At 41.6% G+C, this 24,457-nt stretch overlaps 1 protein-coding gene across 1 annotated transcript in view; it reads left to right on the forward strand.

The window, feature by feature from the left end:
• The first annotated feature begins 7,970 nt into the window (after window positions 1–7,970).
• RMND5A (required for meiotic nuclear division 5 homolog A) overlaps window positions 7,971–24,457 on the forward strand; it is a 105,012-nt gene continuing 88,525 nt past the window's right edge. Inside the window, exon 1 of the mRNA XM_007954092.2 lies at window positions 7,971–8,112. Within this exon, the coding sequence (XP_007952283.1) occupies window positions 7,971–8,112 (142 nt within the window). The remainder of the gene's footprint in view (window positions 8,113–24,457) is intronic.

Here is a 24,457-nt window from a genome sequence, read left to right on the forward strand (position 1 = left end):
AGTTCCAATGCTGCTTCTTCCTCAGGGATGTGTTCTGGGTCTGTATCCTGCTTCCTTGTTTCTACCACTTTATCTTGTTTCTTTGTGTGGACTGTGATGATCTGTTGTTTCGGAGGCATCATGGCTTTGTATTTAGATCTCTGTTAACTGTTTGTGAAGAGCAGCTAAGGGTGATTCAGGCTCTTCTTGGTGGTTTTTTATTGTTGGTGGAGAAGGAGGTAGTGGCTCTCACTCAGTAAGTGAAGTCACAGGAGGAGTGGGTATAGTTGTGTCTTATGGGGACTGTTGTTGTCTCCCACTCAATTAGACACAAATTACAATTGAATAACCATCTAAAAACTAAAAGCCCATGGATGAAAAACACACCATGTAATCACACAGGAACAGTAACCACAAAAAGAAAAAACGGAAAAAAAATAAGAAAAAGCAAGAAAATCTGTAATGTTTGGGGATAGGGCACTAAGAAAAAAAGAAGTAGAGGAGAAAAATAAATGAAAAAAAATGGGAAAAATGCAAAAAGAAAATCAAGGAACATGGTTAACCACGAGAAAAAAGGGGAAAAGAAAAAAAAAAACCCTTAAATTAAAAAAAAAAAAAAAAAAAAAAATTTCAACCAGGCACAGGGAAAAGAAAAAAATACTGAAAACTAGGACCTGGGAAGGGGAAGATTATGAATAATAATAAAAAGGACAAAAGTATTAATAGTATTAGTTGTTTTAAAACAGACAATTACAAGCATACTAATCACTAGAAAAAGTAATGTGAAAAAGAAAAAAATAAAAATAAAAAAAGAGAAAAAAAAAATTGGTGGAGGACAAGGCAGGGCACCCAGGCTCCGTCTGAGCACACAAACTGTGATGGAGTTCCTGTGGGCCCAGAAGGTAGGTGGGAGTGAGGGATGGCCGCAGCTCCATTCACCAAGTGGGTGTGAGGTATAAGAGTAACAAGAAGAATGTCGTACCTTGTCAGTCTTGTAGGTCCTCAGTGTCCTTGGGGTTGCTGGAAAGCAGAACGTGTTCTTAAGCCCCAGGAATCTGCGAGAGCACTGTCTCTTTAAATATCAAAAATAGTCAAGCCACTGTTTAAACCTTCAAAATGGCAGCGTCCTCCAGACCAGCAAAAGTCCACAGCTCAGCCCACCTTTCTCTTCACCTTCTCAGTTTGTTCCCTAGCCACTGTGCACAGTCCTCCGTGCAGTCTCTGGCTAGCAGGGTGATTTTTAGGTTAATTCTTAGGTCCTACCACCACTCGGGAATATCCAAGCTGTCTGTGCTGTCAGGATCGCTCAGGATCGCTACCAGACTGCAGCTCCATCTGTCTCCTTTTTTGGTATTTTCATGAAAATTCTTCTGCTAGTTGGGGTTTAGTCCACTTGTATATCCTTCCCTTCAAGGCTCAGGGGTCCAGGATTATCTTCTGTGTCTGTGTTAATTGGTTTCCCTTTTCTTTGTTGAAGAGGGTATGTGTACTCTTTCTGCCTAGTCCTCCATCTTGCCGGCCAGTCCTCGTTTGATTTCTTAATTGCTGTTTCCATGGTCATTGTGGATCCAAGTAAAATTAAATCCTTGACAACTTCAATCTTTTCTCCATTTATCATGATGTTGCTTATTGGTTCAGTTATGAGGATTTTTTGTTTTCTTCACGTGTAATCCATACGGAAGGCTTTAATCTTTGATCTTCCTCAGTAAGCACCTCAAATCCTCTTTGCCTTTCAGTAAGCAATGTGTGATATCAGTATATCATAGGTTAATAATAAGTCTTCCTCCAACTGATGCTATGTTCTTTCTCACATAATCCAGATTCTTAGATTATTTGCTCAGTACACACATTGAATAAGTATGGTGAAAATGTATAACCTTAACACACACCTTTCTGATTTTAAAGCATGCAGTATCCTCTTGTTCTGTTTGAATGACTGACTCTTTGTCTATGTGTAAGTTTTGCACGAACACCATTAAGTATTCTGGAATTCTCATTCTTTGTAATGTTATCCATAATTTGTTATGATCAACCGTCAAATTCTTTTGCATTGTCCATAAAACACACGTGATCATCCTCATTATGTGCCTTTGAGTCATATTCTCTGCTTTCAGTCAAGATCCATCTGACACCAGCAATGATATCCCTTGTTCCACATCCTCTTCTGAATTCTGTTTGAATTTCTGGTAGTTCCCTATTGATGTACTGCTGCAAGTTTTTTTGAAATAGCTAAAGCAAAATTTTACTTGTGTGTGATATTAACCAGGAGCTCTGGTGGCGTAGTGTCTAAGGTATTTGACTACTAACCAGAAGGCTGGAAGTTCATACCCACCAACCACTCCTTGGAAAGAAGATTGGGCAATCTACTTCTGTAGAGATACCACCTTGGAAACCCAAGGAGGGGTCTCTGTGAGTCAGAAATGACTTGATGGCAGTGAGTTTGGTTTGGTTTTGGGTGATATTAACCATATTGTTCAATAATTTCTGCATTGTTGGATCACCTTTCTTTGGAATGGGCACAAATATGGATGTCTTCCAGTTGTTAGCCAAGTAGTTGTCTTCTAAATTTTTTCCCATAAGCAAGTAAGCACCTCCAGTGCTGCATCTGTTTATTTAAACATCTCAGTGGATATTCCTTCAGTTCCTGGAGCCTTGTTTTTTACCAATGCCTTCAGTGCAGCTGGGATTTCTTCTTTCAGTACCATCAATTCTTGATCATATGCTACCTCCATAAACGGTTGAATTTCGACCAATTCGCTTTGGTACAATGGCTCTGTGTATTCCTTCCATCTTCCTTTGATACTTTCTATGTTGTTCAATATTTTGCCCATAGAATCCTTCAGTATTTCAACTCACGGCTTGAATTTTTTTTTCTTCAGTTCTTTCAGGTTGGGAAATGCTGAACGTATTCTTACCTTTTGGTTTTCTAACTCCAGGTCTTTGCACGTTTTATTATAATACTTCCTCTTGTCAAACCACTCTTTGAAATTCATTAACCTAACTGACTTTTCTTCATCAACATAAGTGCTTTTCTTCATTTTCATCTATTCAAATGATTCTCTTTCTTCAAGTAACAGGATAAACAATGAAGTAAACTTAACTATTGGTATTTTCTAGAACCTAGACCTTCACTATTCAGTATGTTAGCCATCAGCCACATATAGTTACTTAACAAATTTAAATACAATTAAAATTTCAATTCCTCTGGAGACCTTTTGCAGCAACTATGGAAAACAATTTGGCGGTTCCTCAAAAACTTTAATATATGACCCCGTAATTGCACTCCTAGATATTCACCCAAAAAATTTGAAAGCAGGAACACAAACAGATAAATGAGGCAGAATTAGAGGAATGAGGAATCTGCCTCATTAACATGATCATCCTCGTTATGTGCCTTTGAGTCAACCCGACTCTTAGCAACCCCGCCTTGGGTTTCTGAGAGAGTATCACTAGGGAAGTAGATTGCCCATCTTCCTCCTGAGGAGTGGCTGGTGGGTTTGAACCACCAGCCTTCTGGTTAGCAGTCAAGTGCCTTAGGCACTACACTATCAGAGCTCCCCATTAACATGATAGAGGGTAAAATTTACAACACATGGGATAATTACATCTAATCACAAAATGGAGAAAATTACGTAATACTGAGAATCATGGACTAGCCAAGTTGACATATACTTTTGAGGGACACAATTCAGTCCATAACAGTGCATATATACCTATTTGGGTCCTTGCTTTCAAATCTTTTGAGTGTAAACATAGTGGCGGTATTGCTGAGTCATGTATTAAACTTTTTGAGGAACTGCCAAATTATTTTCCACAGTGGCTACCAGAGGGCTCCAGAGGAACTGAATTTTTATTTTTTTTAAAGTGACTACATGTGGCTGATGGCTACCATATTGAACAATACACGCATAGGTTCTAGACAGTATCAACAACTAAAGCATGCTTAATTAAATGTTTGTCCTGTTACTTGGAGAAAGGAAATAATTTAAATAGGTAAGGTTGAAGAAACGCATCCCAGGACAAGAAAAAACATCAATAAGCTGTGCTTAATTCACTTTCAAAGTGTGAATATGCTTGGATGCGTGCGACAGTGTATATGTTTGGATAAGGGAATTGTGGTGCGGTGCTATACTGGGTAGATCATGTGGCCCAGCTAAGAATTAGAATTTTAAGATGTAGGTAATAGGGAGTCACTGATTATTCTGATCAGTACATACTAGCTCTCACCATGTGCCAGACATTATGTTGAGTGCCTTACATGGATTATCTCAATTATTACAAGAATTCTTTGAGAGGAAGGAAAATTCATTTCATGGCATTGTTGGGGTAAGAGACCAAAGGTAGGTAAAAGAGAAGCATTTATAATAACTTAGAAATAAGTAAAAGGTACTAATGAAGGTAAGAGATGTAGAAATCAAAAAACTTCACTTAAGGTATTAGGAAGTTAGAATCAATATAACTTGATCTGACTATACATGAAAGGCGAATAAAAAAGAGAGTGAGATAATCTCTATCCTTAGTGATACAAATGAAGACAAAATCCTTTAGAAAACCAATGATTCTGGGGTAAATGAAGGCATTAGATGCAGCAAAGGGATCTTGAGAAGTAGCTATATGGATGACAATGGAACTAAGATTAGTAGAGTCAAGGAATCTGATGGAGATAATATTTACAAGACTCCTATAGGTATGTTAGGATGGAGAAGTGGTAAAGGAAACTGGAAGAGTTAAGGTATTGCTGACAAAAATTGGAGTCAGGCACACACCCTGGAGAGAACAATCATGGGAGAAGGAAGGGCTGCTTATGCACAGGGAGATAGCTCAGGGTGCAGAAGAGTATGAAGGAATGGACACTGGGAGGAGGTAACTATGGGGAGGAAGTGGGAGGGGAGCTGCTGCATTGTAAATTTTGGTCAATGACATGAGACAAAGTATATGTGAACTGCTGTATGAAAAGTGAATTTACTCTGTAAATCTTCACCCAAATCCTAATTAAAAAAAAAAAAGGAAAAAAAAAATTGGAGTCAGGGATAGGAAAGTTAGTTTCGGAAGGGAAATATGGATTCTGTCTCTGACATGTTGAGTGGAGGTAACCATGAGTCCTCTGGATGATGCCTTGTGAATAATGAGTACTCTGGACAATGGCTTGCTGGTTGGGGGCAGTGTGAGGCTAAAGTTTATGAAGCTTATCAAGGCTGGAGAGAGAGGTTGTCCATAGAGGTAACTGTGCAAGCAGTTGTGATGTGTTCTCCGAAGACACAAGGTAAAGGGAGAAGAGAAAGTAGAGGAAAGAACCTTTGGTGAATGTCCACACAAGTAGAGCATGCTAGAGCTGGATTTTTTTTTTTTAATCTTTTCAGTGAAGTAAGAATCAGAGCCACCTGCCAAGAAGGAGAGGAGAAAGGAAAGTGGGATGAGTGGGGAGGAGAAAGATCTGTAATATCAATAGAGGCTGTCCTTGAGAATCACCAGGAAATGAATAAAAGTATTGGGGGCTAGATCAACATGATTTCATGACTTTGTTGCCATCTTTAATTCTTGGGCACCAACAATACTAACCACTACTACCACCATTTATCATATGACTATCATGTACCTATTACAAGCATTTACATATATTATCTCACTTGATCTTCCGAATTATCTAGTGAAGTAGCTATTATTATTTCCAAATTATAAAAAAGGAAACTAAGGGTCAAAAAGGTTATCACTTTAAATACATACATATGTATACATGATATATATACACATACAGCTGGAGCTCTAGTAGCACAGTGCCTGTGGCATCTGACTGCTAATCAGAAGGTTGGTGGTTCAAACCCACAATCCGCCAAAGCAAGACTGGGAAATCTACTTTAGTAAAGATTTAGTGCCTCAGGAACCCAGTGGTGGTGGTGGGGGGAGGAAACCCAGTGGGGGTGGCTATGAGTGGGAATCAACTCCATGGCAGTGGGTTTGGTTTTTGGTTTACACATATATAACCATGTTGTCAGGCACTGTTGCTGGCACAGAAAAAGACAGTCAAGTTGCCTGCGGTCACGGAGCTTTTATTGAAGTGGTAAAGACAAGGAAATAAACGAATAAATTAATCACACAATTTCAGATTTTGATCTGTGGTATGATAAAATTAGTATACTGTATAATAGATATGCTGCAAGGAGCTCTGGTAGCATAGTGCCTAAGACACTTGACTGCTAACCAGAAGCCTGGCCGTTCAAACCCACCAGCCAATCCTCAAAAGGAAGGTTGGGCAATCTACTTCCATAGTGATGCCGCCTCCGAAACTCAAGGAGGGGTCGCTATGAGTCAAGCTGACTCGAGGGCACATAACAACAATAGATATGCTGTAATAATGAGAGTGAGGAACAACAGATATGCTGTAATAATGAGAGTGAGGAACGGTAGAAGTTTAGTTTGGTTAGCGAGGCCTGTCTAGGGGAACAAGTGGGGAACTTTAGGATAAGACAGGTAGGAGGAAGTTTTCCAGAACAAGGAAATGGCCAGTGCAGAGGCCCTGAGGAAGGAACTAGCTAGGCTGGTAGTACCATCACTAAGGTCAGTGCAGTTGAAGTGTAGAAAGCAAGGAGGTATCGAGACGCCATGAAAAGCCAGGGCAAAGGATTTATGCAAGGGGAGTAACTCGATATGATTCGACGTAATAAAGCTTCTAAGAAGCAGCGTCCAGGTTGTTCAGCTCTACGAACAGTAGTTTCTATTCTGCAAAGCTGCCTGACTTAATAGGACATGACTTATAGGCGACCGGTCAGGAGAGCTTCCAGGCCGAGGAGTCTAAGGGCCGAAACTCGAGGGAATGAAGAATGTGACCTCTCGAATGTCGCAAGCGACAAGGCATCACCGACGGTTGCAGCGTCCTCGTTGAGCAATTCTTGGCCAGCAAACAGCTACCCTAATTCGTCGCCAGAATCACCCTCGTCTTTGATTCCCGCTACCGACCCTCGGTTGCTGCAGCTTTCACCCCCGGACATCCTGGCTTGGCCAGTGGCAGGTTGGTCCGTCTTTCACACTTCGGAATGACGGTGTTCCTTTCCCTTACCAATGATGGAATGATGAAATAAATTATGGCGAAGCCCCATGGAAAATAACCCTTTTGCTTTTGCCTTTTTTTCAACACGGTTTCCAGAAACGATTTGCCTCCTTGTACATTCTATGAGTCACCCCCTCCAACAGCGAGACCGTTGGTTTGGCCCCTCCAGCCGATTGGCTGAAGGTTTAAGTCCCGGCCAGGGATTGGAGGACGTTCGTTTCTTACGTATTCCCTGCGCCCATTGGTTCCCTTTCTTGTTTCTGAGGGGAGTGGTTAGGCACAGTTTCCACCTCCTTGTTTACGGAGCGCGTAGTTGTTGCGCTCTCCGACAGCTGGGGTTGTCGCCAAAGTTCCCTGTTCGGCTCCTCGGACCAATTGGATCTCGCTCCACCCTCGCCCTCTTCCTTCCACGCCTCCCGCGTGGTACGGCCCACACCTTTAGAGCGGCGGCGCGTGCGGACGCCCGTCGCGTTTCTCCGCCCGCGCTCGCCGGGCTTGTCCCCTTTGAGAGTGCGTTTGGTACAGCCCTCACAGCCTTCTTTTCTCGCTGGGGTGGCTGCCCCCTCTCGGACGGTGGCGCTTGGTGCCGCCCGGGAGAACCAGGTCATCGGTCGGTTCCCGTGAAAACAAAAACAATCGGCGGCGCAGCCGCGGACACCCGAACGCGGCAAGCGGGGTCCTGGGACTCGGGTCCAGGGAGGAGCGAGCCGAGCGGCGGTGACGCGCGGGGAGGGGGGTGCCGGAGCACTATGGGGCAGGTAGGCACAGGGTACGCGGGGCTCCCCCGGCGCCGAGGCTAGCGCGCCTGTCGCTTCGGCCGCCTCAGCCCGCCCGCGCCGCACGCCTGGGGGACGAGGAGCAGGACGCGGCCTCGGCCGGGCCCGGGCCGAACGGCTGCGAAGACCCGGGCGCCGGGGAGCCGAGCGCCGCCGCCGCCGCCTCCGGGATGGATCAATGCGTGACAGTGGAGCGCGAGCTGGAAAAGGTGCTGCACAAGTTCTCGGGCTACGGGCAGCTGTGCGAGCGCGGCCTGGAGGAGCTTATCGACTACACGGGTGGCCTCAAGCACGAGATCCTGCAGAGCCACGGTAGGGCGGCCTGGGTGGGCGCGTGCGGTTGGCCTACCTCGAGCTTGATCCCAGACCCGGAGTGGAAATCCCCTCACCCATTCATGATTCCCAAGGAAATGGCAGGCCAGGAGGTACCCTCCCCGCCCCGGGGAGGAGGCCTGAGGACCGGCCTCGGTCTCTCCAGAGGCGCCAAGAACCCCCAGACCTCTGTGACTTTGCTTTCTTACCTTCACCGATTTACCTTGAACCTGCTGGGACATGGATGTTAATGAGAATCCTCCCGGAAACCCTATCGAGAGCCGCAGGCTCCAGCGCCTTAAAAGTGCGTGGTGAGGGGGGCAGTCCACCTCGTTTACAAACTGCAGTCCTTCCGGGTGGGCTCACTTAGCCCCAGTTTGTCCCCGCGGCGCTGTCCAGAGGGAGATTGCGTTGGACCCGAGGGTCTAGGTGGTAAGATGATCAGTGCAGGAAGCCCATTCCTCCTCCCCTGCCCTAAATCCTTAGATCGTGGGCTGTTCTTGTTTTTGTTTTTTTTAATTTTATTATTAGAAAGTCGAGTGTTATTCTTAGCTGTGGATTTTCTGAACAGTTGCTCTTGCAACTTCATAATTTGTTTGCTGTGTGGAAGCAGCTTTTCTTGAACTCCGCAGCAGCACTAACATGATTAGCAAACCAGCCGAATCATACTGTTAAGCTTTCTTAGAATAGCCTGTGATAGGACTGAGGAGGAACAGGCAGCGTCTCCTGAAGCAAATAGTGGCATAATTTCTCAGTTATTTTCCTTGTCTGGTCAAGTTTCTACTTGTTTTTCATTCAGGAAACAGATTTTCTATAGCAGGTGTTTTATCTAGATTAGTTCGTTATTGCAATAGGTCCTGGGAAGAGATACTTTACCAGAGTTCGTTTGTGGATGCTGGTTGCAAAAGGTTTTTTTTTTTATTATTATTATTTTAAATTTTAACTCCTTTTCTTTAAATATTATAGATCTTGTATCGTCACTTTAAAATAGAGGTAGTGACCGACTTAGGCCCCATTCAAGTTACCATTTACAGCGACCTCAGCGAACCAGTTATGGCTGTTTTGTTTTTACATTTTATGTACTACATACAGTGTTGCCTTTCCTAATTTGCTGTCATTCTCAGATGGTCACTTAAGGATGTTCAGATGGGATTTATAAAGATACCAAACCCAACCTGCTGCCATTGAGTTGATTCCAACTCATAGTTGCCCTACAGGTCAGGGTAGAACTGTCCCCCCTACCCCCCCCCCAGTAGGGTTTCCAAGGCTGTCAGTCTTTACAGAAACAGACTGCCTCATCTTTCTCTGCTGAGGGCTGGTGGGTTCAAACCACCAACCTCTAGTTACCAGTCAAGTGCTTTAACCTCACTATGCTACCAGAGCTTTCTGTTTATAAAGATACTGGCAATAAAAGGCAGTAATAATCAAAATAAGAGTTACTCGACTTTGTCAGAATTGATTTGCAGGAGTGGTTGGGTGACTGCCTGTAGTCACAATGTTGATTCTTTTTGGTCATAAAGTAAAAGACTTTTCATGTGGTGGATTTGTTTAAGAAGGCTACTCAACTTGTGGGAGAAACAAATGTATGTAAAGGAAGCTTGGTAGCTGGGGTGAAATGTGATACTGTGGCCCTTGAAATGAGAGTGGTCTATTAGCAAAGCTTCTCTTAATTTTGTTCCCCTTCTATACCTTTCCTTGCTGGGACTACTTTGAGTTGAGAGGACTGCTAGTCAGTGGTTAGAGTCTTAAGACAACATTTCAGTGACAAAAGCAGTCACTTTTGAACTCCAGGGGAAGAAGCAAACTTCTAACCATATTGAGGGTGAGATTGAAAGAAAGGGAGGTGAAGAATTAATGTGGAAGAACCAGCAGACCTAGATTCTTCCCTGTGAAGGGAAGTTTGATTGATTTATCTGGTGATGATATAGTTGGTAAAATGGGGCAGTTGAAGTATAGTGGTATGAATCCTGAGAAGCTCTGATGAGTTTGCTTTTGGACTTGTGAGAGAGATTTGAAGGGCATATGAAGATGGAGACAAAGACTTAATGTTTACTGTTGGTATTGCATGTGCATAGATGCAGTTTGAGAGAAAAGTAATGTCTAAAACGTTTTTCTGATGCCGTTTCTACAGAGGAGAGAAAGAGAAGATCACTCAGGATGCAGGGAGAAAAGACTATAGGGTCTAAACACAACTTTGAACTCCCCTTGAAGAGTGGAGGGCAAAAGAGGAGAAACTGAAAGGGCAGGGTCTTAGAAAAGGAATGGTTGATCAGTCACTATTTGGCTATTGGGAGTCAGTAACCCTCTGCAGCTTCATGTTGTTGTTGTTGTTGTTATGTGCCCTCGAGTCGCTTCATAGAGTTGTTAAAACTAGCCTGATTACTAGGGGTTAAGAAGAAAATTATGATGCAAACTGAAGTGTTAATGAGACCTAAGACTATTCAAGGTGTTTTTTGTTCTCTTTGTCTTATTAAAAGCTGAAAGGAAGGAACCATTGGGGGAAGAGAATGAATGAAGGGCCTAGATGTGGAGGAAGATAAAAGGAACATTTCTTTTCTAGGGACAAGGTTAGAGATTGATGAACTGAGAGGAAGAAGATGAAGAGTAAAGCACCTTTCTTCCATAAGAGAGAAGGATATACTTTTTGAAGGGGAATGTAACCATGAGCTTTGTTTTAGAGAATTTAGGGGCAAATAATTGGGAGGAATTGTAAAAGCAGAAATTTGTTTTATTCGTCTTCGCTTGGTATTGAGGGAGTTCATTCACAGTATCGAGGGATTATTAGCCACATAGTATGGCATGCTGTTGGAACAGTCTGAGTTAGTGAGCTGTAAGTTTCCTTTTCAACCTCCTAAGCCTTATCATTTTGCCTATCAAATGTTGTTGTTGTTATGTGCGACTCATAGTGACCCCTCCTTGGGTTTCCGAGGCAGTATCACTACGAGGCAGTATCACTACGGAAATAGGATTGCCCAACCTTCCTTCCGAGGAGTTGCTGGTGGGTTTGAACCGCCAGCCGTCTGGTTAGCAGGCAAGTGTCTTAGCCACTATGCTACCAGTCTTATATTGGTATCTCTTTGATTTTGTTTAATTCTTTGACAATAAGATAGACTAAAAGTAGTTTCGAAGTGGGAAACAAAAATCAATACAAATGTGCCAGGTCTAGGTTCCAGAATAAATTTTTTTTTTTTTTTTGATGGTCTGATGTGTGAAGACAAACATCGTATTTTGGTATTTGGGTAATGGTTTTTTCAGAGCAAATAATTTGTAAACTTTTCTGAAAATAATGTGGTGTTTACACCAAATGTTAACTATACTTTTGTCAGACTGCCGGAAACTAAATTGAAACTCCATTTTCAAGTTTAAATGGAAATATTCAGGGCTTCTGTAACTGGGTAAGTGCTCTGGTGGCACCTATGCCTGAGAGAGGGACTTCCATTGACACCCTCTGTCAAGGCTTTGGATATTCATTCTTTGGACTTACATGTGTGCATGTGATATGATAAAGTATAATCTTGTGTAGCATATAGGTTCCCCAAGATTCTTTAAGGACACATCATCGCCTCATACTGGTGAGTGATGGCCTGTTTCAGAAGTGCTTTTTAGCTAGGGTCAGGGGATTAGTTGCGTTTCTGAAAATGAATCAATTAATATTCAGATTTCTTTCTTTCTTTCTTTCTTTTTTAAATTGTGATTTGGGTGAAGATTTACAGAGCAAATTCACTTTCCATACAGCAGTTCACATACACTTTGTCTCATGACATTGACCACAGTTTACCACAATGCAACAGCTCCCCTCCCATTTCCTCCCTATAGTTACCTCTTCCCAGTGTCCGTTTCTCCATGCATTCCTGCCCCCTAAGCTGTCTCCCTGTGCATAAGCAGCCCTTCTTTCTCTCATGATTGTTCTCTCCAAGGAGTGTATCTACCTGAGGTAAACATTCAACTCATTTGCCTGTCTTTTGTTTGGCTGGAAACCAAAGGTGTGGGTTCAATTCCAGACCTGAAGGCAGCTAGGGGCCATAGTCTCAGTGGTTCCACCAGGCTCTATGGGACCAGCAAACCTGGTCCCCCCCCCCCATTTTTTTTCTCCAAATGCTTTTGAGTTTTGTTCCACATTGTTCTCTCTCTCTATCAAGGATCTCCTACATAGATCCCCTTTCAAGTGGAAGACAGTGGTAGCCAGGCACCATCTAGTTCTTCTGGTCTCATAGTCATAAAGGCTGCAGATCGGATGATGTACCATTCGCTACAGCTAATTGTTTCCATGAATTTTAGTTTTTTTCATTCTTCTTTGCTCTGGATGAGGAGAGACCCATTGTTGCATCTAGATGGCAGCTTGTTTCTTTCTTTTGTTTAAAGTTTGAGCAGAGAAGATTATTAAATGAATTACAATAAGGGTAGTTTGTGGTGGAAACATCATACATAAATGGAGTTTAGTTAGTAAGTCCATTGATAACCCTTTTCCACTCCTAATCACCCTTATTCCAGATTGTAAACCCTATCCTAAAGGGCACTAGCCTGGCATTTGTCCTGGAAATAGACTTGTCATGAGCCTTAAAATCTTCCAGTTGTTCTAAGTCTCCTTTATATAGCTTGGAATTCTTTCATTTAAAATGTCTCTATCTAAATTTTTTAATGCTAATACCTTTGGAAGAATGATGTAGGTTGTTGTGGGTAGTCATTCCCACCTGGTGGACAAACTAATGTTTGTTGTCTGCCATTTAATCTACTCCTAACCAAGTCCGTCAGCCTGGGAAAATGAAATGGAGGAAGTTAAATGAGGATGGGAGGCCTAGGGCAGAGGAAAAATTTTGGTGTGTAAAGCCCTGAAGGAAGTGCAGGCTTTGGCACGCAAGTGGAGGCAGCAAAGGGGTAGTGGAAGTACCAAGAGGCAGTAAAGAACTAAAGAGCAGTTCTGCTGTGAATGGATCTAGTGCTCTTCCTGGAGACTGATGACTCTGAAGGCTTCTTTTGATGCCTTTGGTGTACTGCCTTGAAGATTTTAGCATGGTAGTTGGGAGAATGGAGGGGAGTTATCTAGAGCCTGGGAGTGGGATGTGGAGTAAAAGATACAGAGTTAACTGTTCATGGCAAGTGGAAGGTTCTGTTCTGAGTTGCTAGTCTGGGAAAGGAATACCAGTTTTTAATATAATCTGTCATAAATTAAAGAATTATGCTGAGCCCTGATTATTCTTCATTTTTTGATTGAACCTTAGGTTCTCTTAATTTCCCTAGCTCTGAGAGGAGAGAATACTCCTGTCATTTAGTTGTACCAACCCTTCTATGAGAGGGTCCTGTAAGCATGAAATTTGGTCTACTTTAAGATTGAGTGTGATTGATGCTGTTTAATGATTGCTCCCACTGTGCCCTTGATCTAATTTGAATAGTGCAGTGTTGCTTCTCAAACTTCATGCACACATATGTCACGCTTGTTTTTCAGCTGGAGTTACCATTTTTCTTAGTAGCTTTATCTTCATTCAAGGCAATATTTGTGATTGGGCTTGTTAGATTTTAGGACATGTTTAAGATGTGCTTGGAAAAGATACAATCTTCATAAGAGTAAGTGTGTGTAATGTTTTTTGGTTATTTTGGGGCGATTATAAGAGTTCTAATGAAAGTGATCTGGAGGAATTTTCTAAGTTAATTGATATTGATAAAAGAAATTGATAATTTCTTTTGAGTAGATAATATATTCACGTTGTATAAATCCCCCCACCCCCCCAGTGAAAGGACTCCCTCCCACTTGTTTTCTGGCTCTTATCTAGTTGCCCACCTCATAGAGATACTAGTTTTCCAGAAATATTTTTCAAAGGATTTAGGGATATGATAGTTTTCTCATTACTCATTTTGCCTTAAGGCATCACAGGTGTTTATCCTGATGTAGGCTTAGTATTATTATTGCTATTTGGTAAAGAGAATTTATTTGGGAAGTGATGAACACATGTTAGCATCTAAAACTCCTTTATTTTGTGTGTGTATAGTCTGACTCCCAGTAGTAAAGCTCATTTAAATCATGGCTTCTACCTTTGTCTCTTTGGTGAATCAAAGAAGCTGTTGGAAATTATTTAGTTACTAGTTGCAGAACTGCTGCTTTTTTAAATTTGAGAATGATAAATGAGAAGGTAAGTAGGCAATAAAGAATGAAAGAAAAAACAAATTATGGAGGTCACGTTTTTCACTTGTTTCTCTGGTATTGCATCAGTAGGTAGAAACCAGAGGTCTGGGGTTGCATGTTATGTGAAACCTTCCATTCTAGAACTTGGGTTGTGTACATTTTACCTATATATTGAAAAGTATGTTTAGTTAGATGTATATCAGTGCTCTTTGTTTTTCAGCCTACCACTGTTGAACGTATTGTAAAAATGGCGATAGAGGCAACTGACCTCCTCTAACTTCACAATGGAGAGGGAGAATCACCACCAGCATTAGCCCAAGGCTGATTCCTGTGAAGCTGAGGTCAGATATACCTCCTCTTCAACCTTTTTACCAGTTCTGACACCAGCTGTCCTTTCCATCAACTTATCTGCTAGGTTCGATAATTTGTTGCAATGGCCACACAGAACTCACAGACAGTATACTTACAGTTATGGGATTTATTAGGGAAGTAACAGGCCACAATTCAGGAAAAGAAACAACTCAGCACAGAGTTCTTCTATCAGTACAGCTCCCTCTTAGCCATGCTCAAGGGCAGGCCACTCTGTGGCTCAGTCCTTTGGGCCTTTTGGGCCTGCCCTGTGCCTTTGCCCTGCTTGGGCAAGTGTTACAAAGCTTTTTAACTCCATCAATAAGTGCCCGGAGGCATCCCACTGCACCAATAAGCCTTGGCCTGAAGGCACTCAGCTTTCTTCCTCCCTGTCCCATTGTGGCGTCTCCAGCTGATCCCAGGTTCTGTTGCCTCTACTGCTGTCATTTCTTTGCCACTGCTTCTTGACTGTCTCCAGGGCTGTGGTTCTCTGTCTCCTAGCTCTGGGAGGTTCCCAGCACAGGGACCAAAGAGCACAATCTACTCTCATCTCTTTTCCTTAGTAGTCTTTCCACCTCTGAGATTGCTTCTAGCAGGATGGCAAAATTGACCAGACCCCTCACTGGGGCTCCAATTACCCCATGTGTATGGTCCTACCCCTACATGGGTGTCATGTACCCCATTTGCATCATTAACAAGCTGTCTAATCCCCTCGGTGGACTGTAAGCATCCCACCTGCACAGACCCACCCAATCTAGAAAGGCCATATAAAAGCAATCCATCACATTGCATCTGTATTGTGATGGTTTTTTCAATTATTCAGCCTTACTTTCTGGTGTGCTTGGAGTAGGCCACATAGCCTAGTCTTTTCCCACTCATTAACCAAGCTTCTTCCTGATGCTTTTGAGAGAAAAACAGTTTTGAAATCGAGTAAAATGTGGTATCTACGTTTAGCCTAGGAAGTAGGTCAGAAGTAGAAGTTTGCGTGCATGACATTGCCCAGTTATTCTGAGAGGAGAACATATTGGTTACCAAATTAAATGTCTTTTTTTTTTTCTTTTCTAAATTTTTACTGTCATTTGGGTGAGAGTTTACAGAGCAAATTCATTTTCCATACAGCAGCTCACATACCCTTTGTCTCATGACATTAACTACAATTTCCCACAATGCAACAGCTCCCCTCCCACTTCATCCCCATAGTCACCTCTTCCCTGTGTCTGCCCTTCCATGTACTCCTGCCCTCTGAGATGTCTTTCTCTGCTTGCACAGCCCTTTTATTCTTCCATGATCTCTCCAAGGTGTGTATCTCCCTAAAGTAAATGTTCAGCTTATGTACCTGTCTTTTGTTTGGCTGGAAGCCCCAGGAGTGGGTTCAATTCCAGATCTGAAGGGCAGCTAGGGGCTATAGTCTCAGGGGTTCCACCAAGCTCTATCAGACTGGCACACCTGCCCCCCCCCCTTTTTTAAAAATGATTTTGAGTTTTATTCTACCACTCTATCCAGGATTTCCTATATAGATCCCCCTCCAGGTGGTTGACAAGTGATAGTTGGGCAGCAGGCTGAGGATTGTTGTTGTAGTAATGTGCCGTCGAGTCGGACCCGACTCATAGCGACCCCTCCTTGGGTTTCCGAGGCAGTATTACTACGGAAGTAGATTGCCCCATCTTCCTTCTGAGGAGTGGCTGGTGGGTTTGAACCACCAGCCTTCTGGTTAGCAGTCAAGTGCCCTAGGCACTACGCTACCAGAGCTCCTTAGGGTGAGGATTGCTTGGTGGTAAATGGTCTTTTTTTGATGGTGTGAATAAAAGGTCAGTGTTGGTATTTTGAGTTGCATGTAGAGGCAGATTTAACTTTCTTAGTCATTCCTTTTCAGGGTCCTTTAGGAGATATTTTTTGTTATTTGGCATCTTACTCAGGTAGACTGGTATATTACTCAGAATTCTTTTAGTTGCAGATGACAGAGTAGTTTTAATTCAAATGGAATTTGTTGACGCATAACTAAATAGCTTGGGCCAGGCCATGCTGCTTCCAGGGGCACAAAGAGTGTCATCAGGACTGGTAGTGTTCTCTTCCTCTAATAGTTGTGCTTTCTTTGGTGGTCTTTATTCTCAGAAAAGCTTTCTTCCCATGGAAGTAAATACGGGCGATGGTGCTCACGTCATCTTTACTGCTAATGATCCCAAAGACAGGAACATGACCTTTTTTTTTTTTTTTTTGGCATTTCCAACAAAATTCCTGGGGAGTATCCTTTTATTGTCCTGGTTTGAGGCATGTATCTCTCCCTATATCAGTCTGTGTGGTTAGGGGTGTGGGATCCTCTGGCCACCCTGAGCTGTGGTCAGGTGTGTCAGAAGTTGTGTGGCTATGTGATTCATAGGCAATTGAAAAGGAAAGAGTTCTAGACAGGAAAACTGCACCAGACAAAAAGGCATTTGACTGCTAACCAGAAGCCTGGCGGTTCAAACCCACCAGCCACTCCTCGGAAGGAAGATGGGGCAGTCTACTTTCATAGTGATACTACCACTTAATCTATAGACTACAGAATACAACTTGGTTCCTTGTACCTTTGAGGTCTTATTTGAAATAGTTTTAATGCTTGGCTTAATCAAATAATTTTCCTAAGGTTATTTCATCTCTTTTGTTGTTTCTAACACTATGTAGTAACGTCAAGGAGAGAGAAACTTGCTAGTAGTTCTATAATACTATTATGTCGATGTTGGTAGTTACTGTCACGTCACCTTGACTCATGGAGATGACTGTGTGTCACAGTAGAACTGTGTGCTCCATAGAATTTTCAGGACTGTGACCTTTTGGAAGCAGTTCTCCAGGTCTGTTTTGTGACCCATCCCTAGGTAGGTTTGGCTAGTAGTTGAGTACTTAACCATTTAGGCCCCCAGGGCTTCCTTGTGATACTATCATACTGGAGCTAATAGAGATCTCCATTGTTTTCATGTTGTGGTCTCTTAGTTGTTAGGGTGGTGAAAATGATGTTTTAGCAAACTGTTCACCTGGGATATTAAAACTTACTTGTTTGTATTTTGGGCTCTGCTGCTGCTTCTGTAAGACATCTGGAGTCTTTGAAAATGTTTCCAAAATGTTTAGGAGAGAATTGGAGGGGAACCTAGACCCTGAGCTATGTAGTTGAAACCCCATGGTACTTCCAGAAGTTGATAGATACCAGGGAATATGATGCTTTCTAACCTCTGAGCATTTCTTTGAAAGCTCCAGGAGTTTGTAGAAGAGTGGCAGAAACTTCTTTGCCCTCCTTCATCCCATTAGGTATTAGCCCAACACTTCAAGGAACAGTAGGACTGGAGGCTTTTAAAAATATGCCATCGTTTTATTTGAGTTTGGGGATTGCAGGGCTGGGCTCTGAATGGTTGCTTGAAGACGTTGTTTGGGAAGTCCTTAAGGTTTATATTGCTAAGACTATCTCTAACTAAGATTGAAACCTAGATAGTGATTTTCTTCTCTTTCTGGGGTACCATGTCTGACAATGTGTTATCTTTGATGGGTTTGGTTTATCTGTGAATCCATTAGATTTAATATCAGCTTATTACTAATATACAAAGCATTTGGGAGGAGATGAGAGACTTCCTTTAACATATAAATTATAGATGGTCCCAGTCCTCCAGGAACTTGGAGCCTAGTTGAGAAGATGAGAAGAAAAGAAGATGAATCTGCACTTGTAGAAAAGTATCCAAGATTTTGTAGTTGAGTTCAGGGGATCTGAGTTGGAGTCCCTCCTTCACTCCTTTACTTGATATGCAATCTTTATAATCCAGTTTCCTCTTTAAACTCACTGCCCTGGAGTCATCTGACTGATAGTGACCCCTCCTTGGTATCACTGTTGTTGTTAGTTGTTGTTATGAGTCGGCCCCGGCCCCGACTCATAGCGACCCCTCCTTGGGTTTCATAGCGACCCCTCCTTGGGTTTCCGAGGCAGTATCACTAGGGAAGTAGATTGCCCAATATTCCTTCTGAGGAATGGTTGGTGGATTTGAACCACCAGCTTTCTTCTGGTTAGCAGTCAAATGCCTTAGGCATTACACCACTAGAGGTCCTAATTTCCTCTTTAGTAAACTGATAATTTATCTCTCAGACCTATGGAAATTAAATAGATTACAGATATGAACTGGCTTTGAAATTTGTAAATCAAGACATTTGTTATTTTTAAGATCTGTGCCTTTAAGAATTTCTAACCAAAAAAAACCCAAATTCACTGCCGGCAAGTTGGACTGACCCCTCCTTGGGTTTCCCAGGCCATATCACTAGAGAAGTAGATTGTCCAATCTTCCTTCCAAGGAGTGGCTGGTGCATTTGAACCACAAGCCTTCTGGTTAGCAGTTAAATGCCTTAGGCACTACGGCACCAGAGCACCTAAGAACTTCTAAGCAGTGTTTAAATGGACTCATTCTGATCTGTTCGCTGTGGTCTTGAGTTTAACCCTGTAGCAGTGCTATGGTAAATGTATCTTTACACTAAAAAGGTGTGACATAGAATCCTCAAGGAATTAAGCTAGTTGGAGAGCCCAGACTCTTTAACATTTTGTTTTTGGCTTTACTTATGTTTCTGAGTTAGTGACCCATCACTCTTGGGTAAACATGGGTGGGGCAGCTTTGGCCTGAGAAAGACATTTTAAATGGATTAATTGAATACCCCCAACAGGAGAGGTCCACCTTGTATTATCTTGATAATCATGTATCAACCCTTAACTGAATGTTTTTCTTCTGCTTTTGGTAATTCAGGAGGTCACATGTCTTAGGCTGTCTGGATTTTAGATTGTCTTGCGAAAATACCATAATATTTTTCTGTCAGTGAGGGAGGCTTTTGGTAGCCTGGCCTGCCTGGTTTCTCCCCAAAATAATACATATACTGGAGGAGACATCAGTTAAAGGATTCTTTAGAACCCCACTGGAATATGCTGAACCTGGCTGTCTCTGTGCAGATGAAATAAAAGGTGTTAAACTAATGATATATTTGTAACAGACTAAAGGAACTGATGCACTTGAAAATACTATAGTGGGCAAAAGCAGACTAGCTTTTCTAAGGTCATGGAATGTGAGGTCATTGGACCTTGTTTTAAATCTTTATTGTTTTTGAGGTTTCTTTATATTAGCAACTTGGGCTTCACTGGTAAGAATTTTCCATATGGACTATCTATATATTTGCTGTTTTCATATTTATTTCTTTTGTCCTACATGCCTTTAGGGTCTGTAGACTAATAGCTTTCCCTTGTTGTTAGGTGCCATTGAGTTGGCACTGACTCACAGTGGCTCTGACTCACAGTGACATGCACAACAGAATGAAACACTGCCTGGTCCTGTGCCAGCCTCACAATTCTTGCTATACCTGAGCCCATTGTTGGAACCACTGTGTCATTCCATCTCATTGAGGGCCTTCCCCTTTTTCATTAACCCTCCACTTTACAAAGCATGATATCCTTCTCCAGGGAATGGTCATTCCTGACAATATGATCGAAAGAGGTAAGACGAAGTCTGAGCATTCTCGCTTCCAAGGAGCATTCTGGCTGCACTTCTTCCAGTATAAATTTGTTCGTTCTTCTAGAAGTCCATGGTACTTCTGGTATTCTTTGCCAGTACCACAACTCAAAAGCACCAACTCTTCGGTCTTCCTTATTGGTTGTCCAGCTTTCACATCCTTAGTGAATTAATATTACTGAAAGTATTGCTTTATATTGAAGTAGTTTTGTTTTATCACTTAAAGTTTATTAATTTGTGTAGGTAAAACTTTTCCATGTGTTTTAACTAAAAAACTTTATAGTTTTCTCGTTTGTTTATTAATCTATACTATTGACTGAATGGAGCTCTGGTGCTGCAGTGGTTAAGGCATTTGGCTGCTAATAAGTAAAAGCTGGTGGTTTGAACCCACCAGCCACTCCTTGGGAGAAAGGTCAGGCAGTCTCATTCTGTAAAGATTATTGCCTTGGAAGCCCTATGGGGCATTTCTACTCAATGGCATTTTCCCCCCTTTTTTAATTGACTAGATTAATGATAGAACTATCAAATGTTGTATGAGGTTTACTTAGAATTTAATTTCTTAGAAAGCTAATATGCTGTCCATGAATTGAGTCATCTGTATTGACAAGATATATTTTATGGATGGACTTTAGCCAAGTAGTTCTTCCAGTATGGCCTGCTCCATACTAACCCTCATAAGATAATCACTGAAGACTGGGTACTATATTGTGAAGCATGGTGAAGAAATTAGATGGTGCCTGGCTATCAGAAAGGATAGCATCTGGGGTCTTGAACACTTGTCCTAAAGCAAGCAGCCTTCTAAAGGAGCCATCAACCAACCAATCCATGAAGAAGAAAGCACCAACCTAAGTGTGATCAAAGGATTTTAAATAAAAACATGATCAGAGAAGGGAATGTATTAGAGCTTAAATTCTAAAGCACTTGGTTTATGGGATGCTGCAGTCTACAGTGGGAGCTCTAACACCGTTTTGAATCCTGACGTAAGTTCAGACACCATTTGAGTTCTTTCTGATAATTACATGAGCAATGTGGCTGTGCTTAGAAAAGTCCAGGACAAACCTGGGGAGAAACAGGCAGTTTGCCCTTAGGAACCCTGTGGTTGAAGGTAATTTATGCACACACAAAGAACTAGGGAACTTGCCTGGGTGTGTCCGTAATGATGTACTGAAAATAGCCACATATTACCTGATTAAGTTAAAGGTTGGGGTCCTGGTATTTTCTTGTAGATCAGGATCATATGGTTATGAGTCATACCCCAATCACCACATAGACAGATGGTAAAGCCCCAGAACCCATCCTATAAGCTTTCTAATTTTTACTTTGATACTTATTCCAATGACCTCCCACCAATCATGATTTTGTGATGATTTCCTTTGTTTTGCATCATATATAATTACCCCCATTGCTGTGAGTCAGTGCACTCCATTCAGCTTCTGTACTGTGTACATGTTGATGGTTTCCCTCATCCTGGATGATTGTTTTGTCTTTGTCCTGACAAGGTAAAAAGAGTCTCTGTAGAACATATCTGAGGTCTTTTTTCTGTGAGCAAAGGACTTACATCCCTTTTTTCTTCTCTCCAGTTCATATCTTGTAGTCTTTTTAGTCTATAGTTCTTTCAAATGCCAGACCTTGATCTTGCTCTCTGTTCCAGGAGCACCATTAGTCTGTACCACATAATTAGCTCTTAAATGTAAGCCTTCTTTTTCTGTTTACTTCTCATGCTTGTTTTTGTAGCTCACTCTGCTGGAGGAAAAAGGCCCTAGATTCAAACATATCCTATAACAAACCAAAAAACAAACTCATTGCTGTTGAGTGGGTTTCAACTCATAGCAACCCCTCCTTGGGTTTCCGAGGTGGTATCTCTACGGAAGTAGATTATCCAGTCTTCCTTTCAAGGAGTGGCTGGTGGGTTTGAACCCTCAACCTTCTGGTTAGCAGTCAAATAAATGCCTTAGCCACTATGCTACCAGACCGCCTATAGAGATCCTTTTATTAAGCCTTAACTAGGACAAAGACAAAACATACATAATTATCTGGATAAGGGAAACCATCAGCACAAGAATGGAGTCCGCTGGCTCACAGCCATGGTTTTCATATATATGTTGGAGAACAAGAGGAATTATCACAAAATGATGATTGGTTCTAGGTAAATCCATCACTGTCATAGGCACCACTAAAGGAGAGGGGCTGGTAGGACCATGAATGGGGTTAAAAAGCTTACAGTGTTAGTTTATGGGGCTTTGACTGCTTGGTTGTCAGAGTTTGACTCATGACCACGAGGCCCTGCGTCATTGTCACCATGACCTCAATTTTTAAGTTAGACAACAAGAGGGTATTTTCAGTAAATCTTTAAGGACATGCCAGGCAAGTTCCCTGGTTCTTTGTGTGGGAGTCATGATACTAAATCTACTTTCAAGCACACTCTTACTGAGGGCAAACCTGCCCCTCTCTGAGCTTGCTCTGACCTTGTCTCAGCATAGCCACATTGCTGGTTTAATGATCAGAAAGAGTTCAAATGACATCTGAACTTATGTCAAGACTCAGACTGAAAGTAGGGTTCCCACTGTAAATCGCAGCCTTCCACATACCGAGTGCTTTAGAGTTTAAGCTCTAATGCAACAGTATGCCTGTGATTTGGTGCCATAGTCTGTAATAACCTCTCTGAATCAGAATTCACCATTCTGAAAACTCAGGGGTTGATCAACAGATACTTTATTTTACTTTGCATGTTTCCTAACTTTCATATACTGAAGAAAATTGTTTAGTTTTAAGTATTTCCCACCTCTAGAAAAAAATGAGTATGTTCTGTTTGTGTCTTTTCACAGACATACAGCACTCAATTTTTTTTTCTTTATTGTGATTTGGATGAAAATTTACAGAGCATATTCACTTTCCATACAGCAGTTCACATACACTTTGTCTCATGACATTGACCACAATTAACCCAATGCAACAGCTCCCCTCCCATTTCCTCCCGACAGTTACCTCTTCTCTATGTCCATCCCTCCATGCGCTCCCAATTTTTTTTTTAAAGAAACTTATCTAGAGTGACTCTTCTGGGGTATAGCTCTATGGAGTCTTGAGTTTTCATTTAGGTATAATTAAGATTATGTTTCCTAAATGATCTTTTTTTTGTATTTGTGTGTATCGAGACTTGTATGCCATTTTGCTTTCGATTTAATGCTAAATTTAAGATCTCTGAAATTTCATGTTACAGAAGTGGAGTTAACTTTTAATAAGTCAGAAGAGGCCATACATAATATATGCAGCATTTATAAACTTGAATATTTTAAATGGTTCCTTTCCCCAGGATATTCATAAAAGTGTTAATTAAGTCAGGTCACGATTATACTGGGTTATACTGTTGTTTGTTTATTTCTACCAAAATACTCTACTACTAGGTGGTGAACTTTTCAGACTGTTCAAGAATCTAAATAATTATTATCATCATCGTCTCGAGACCTTTCAGTGTCACGTGTTACCAGTTTTTTAAGAGTGCTCTCACATATGGTGCGGTCTTATCTCTCATTTATTTTGCTTTTGAGCAGCATGCACTTTATGATGTAATTGACCCCTAAACTGCTTTTTATAAGCTCAATTAGAACTTTTGCTTATCTGCTGAGTAGATATTTCAAGCTATAGTAGTGTGGTACTACTTTCCAGCCAGCTGTTTAGTTTTAATAGCACTATCTTCAACAGTATGTGTTTGCCAGTTATTTGAGAGTTTTGTTTTTCCCTGATACCATAGATATGAGTGGAAAGTAGAAAATTGAAAGTGCAAATACTGAGTAGGGATGAAAAAAGTAGTTTTCGATCTTAATGATCTTTGTCTCAGTTGTACAGTATCGTTTTGTTATGTGCCGTCGAGTATTAGATAGGCCAGATGGTAAATGAATCTTGACACATAGTTGGACATGTGGTTGTCTTAACCTATGTGATCAGTAATGAAGGAAAAAAAGAACAAAAATATGTTTAAAATGCTGATACTATTGAATATTGTTTATAAAAATCAAGGTATAATTAGAGGTTTTATAGTTTTTAGCCTTGTAGGAATCACAGAGTTAACTCTAAATTTGTTTTACTTTCCACATTCTGGTTTAGGATGCATTTTTATAGAAATCCATTGCACAGTGAAGTTGGGATGTATTACATTACATAATTGACAAATCTTTGTGGTAGTTTTATACAAACAAGGAATCTGTGGCTCAAAAGTGATTTGAGTCAGAGCATAAACAGTAGATTCTTTTTTTTTTTTTTAATTGTGATTTGGGTGAAGATTTACACAGTGAATTCACTTTCCATACAGCAGTTCACATATACTTTGTCTCATGTCATTGACCACAGTTTACCACAATGCAACAGCTCCCCTCCCACTTCC

Source organism: Orycteropus afer, unplaced genomic scaffold (assembly GCF_000298275.1).
Source record: "Orycteropus afer afer isolate SDZICR_OR568_19922 unplaced genomic scaffold, OryAfe1.0 scaffold00431, whole genome shotgun sequence".
Classification (NCBI taxonomy): Eukaryota; Metazoa; Chordata; class Mammalia; order Tubulidentata; family Orycteropodidae; genus Orycteropus; species Orycteropus afer.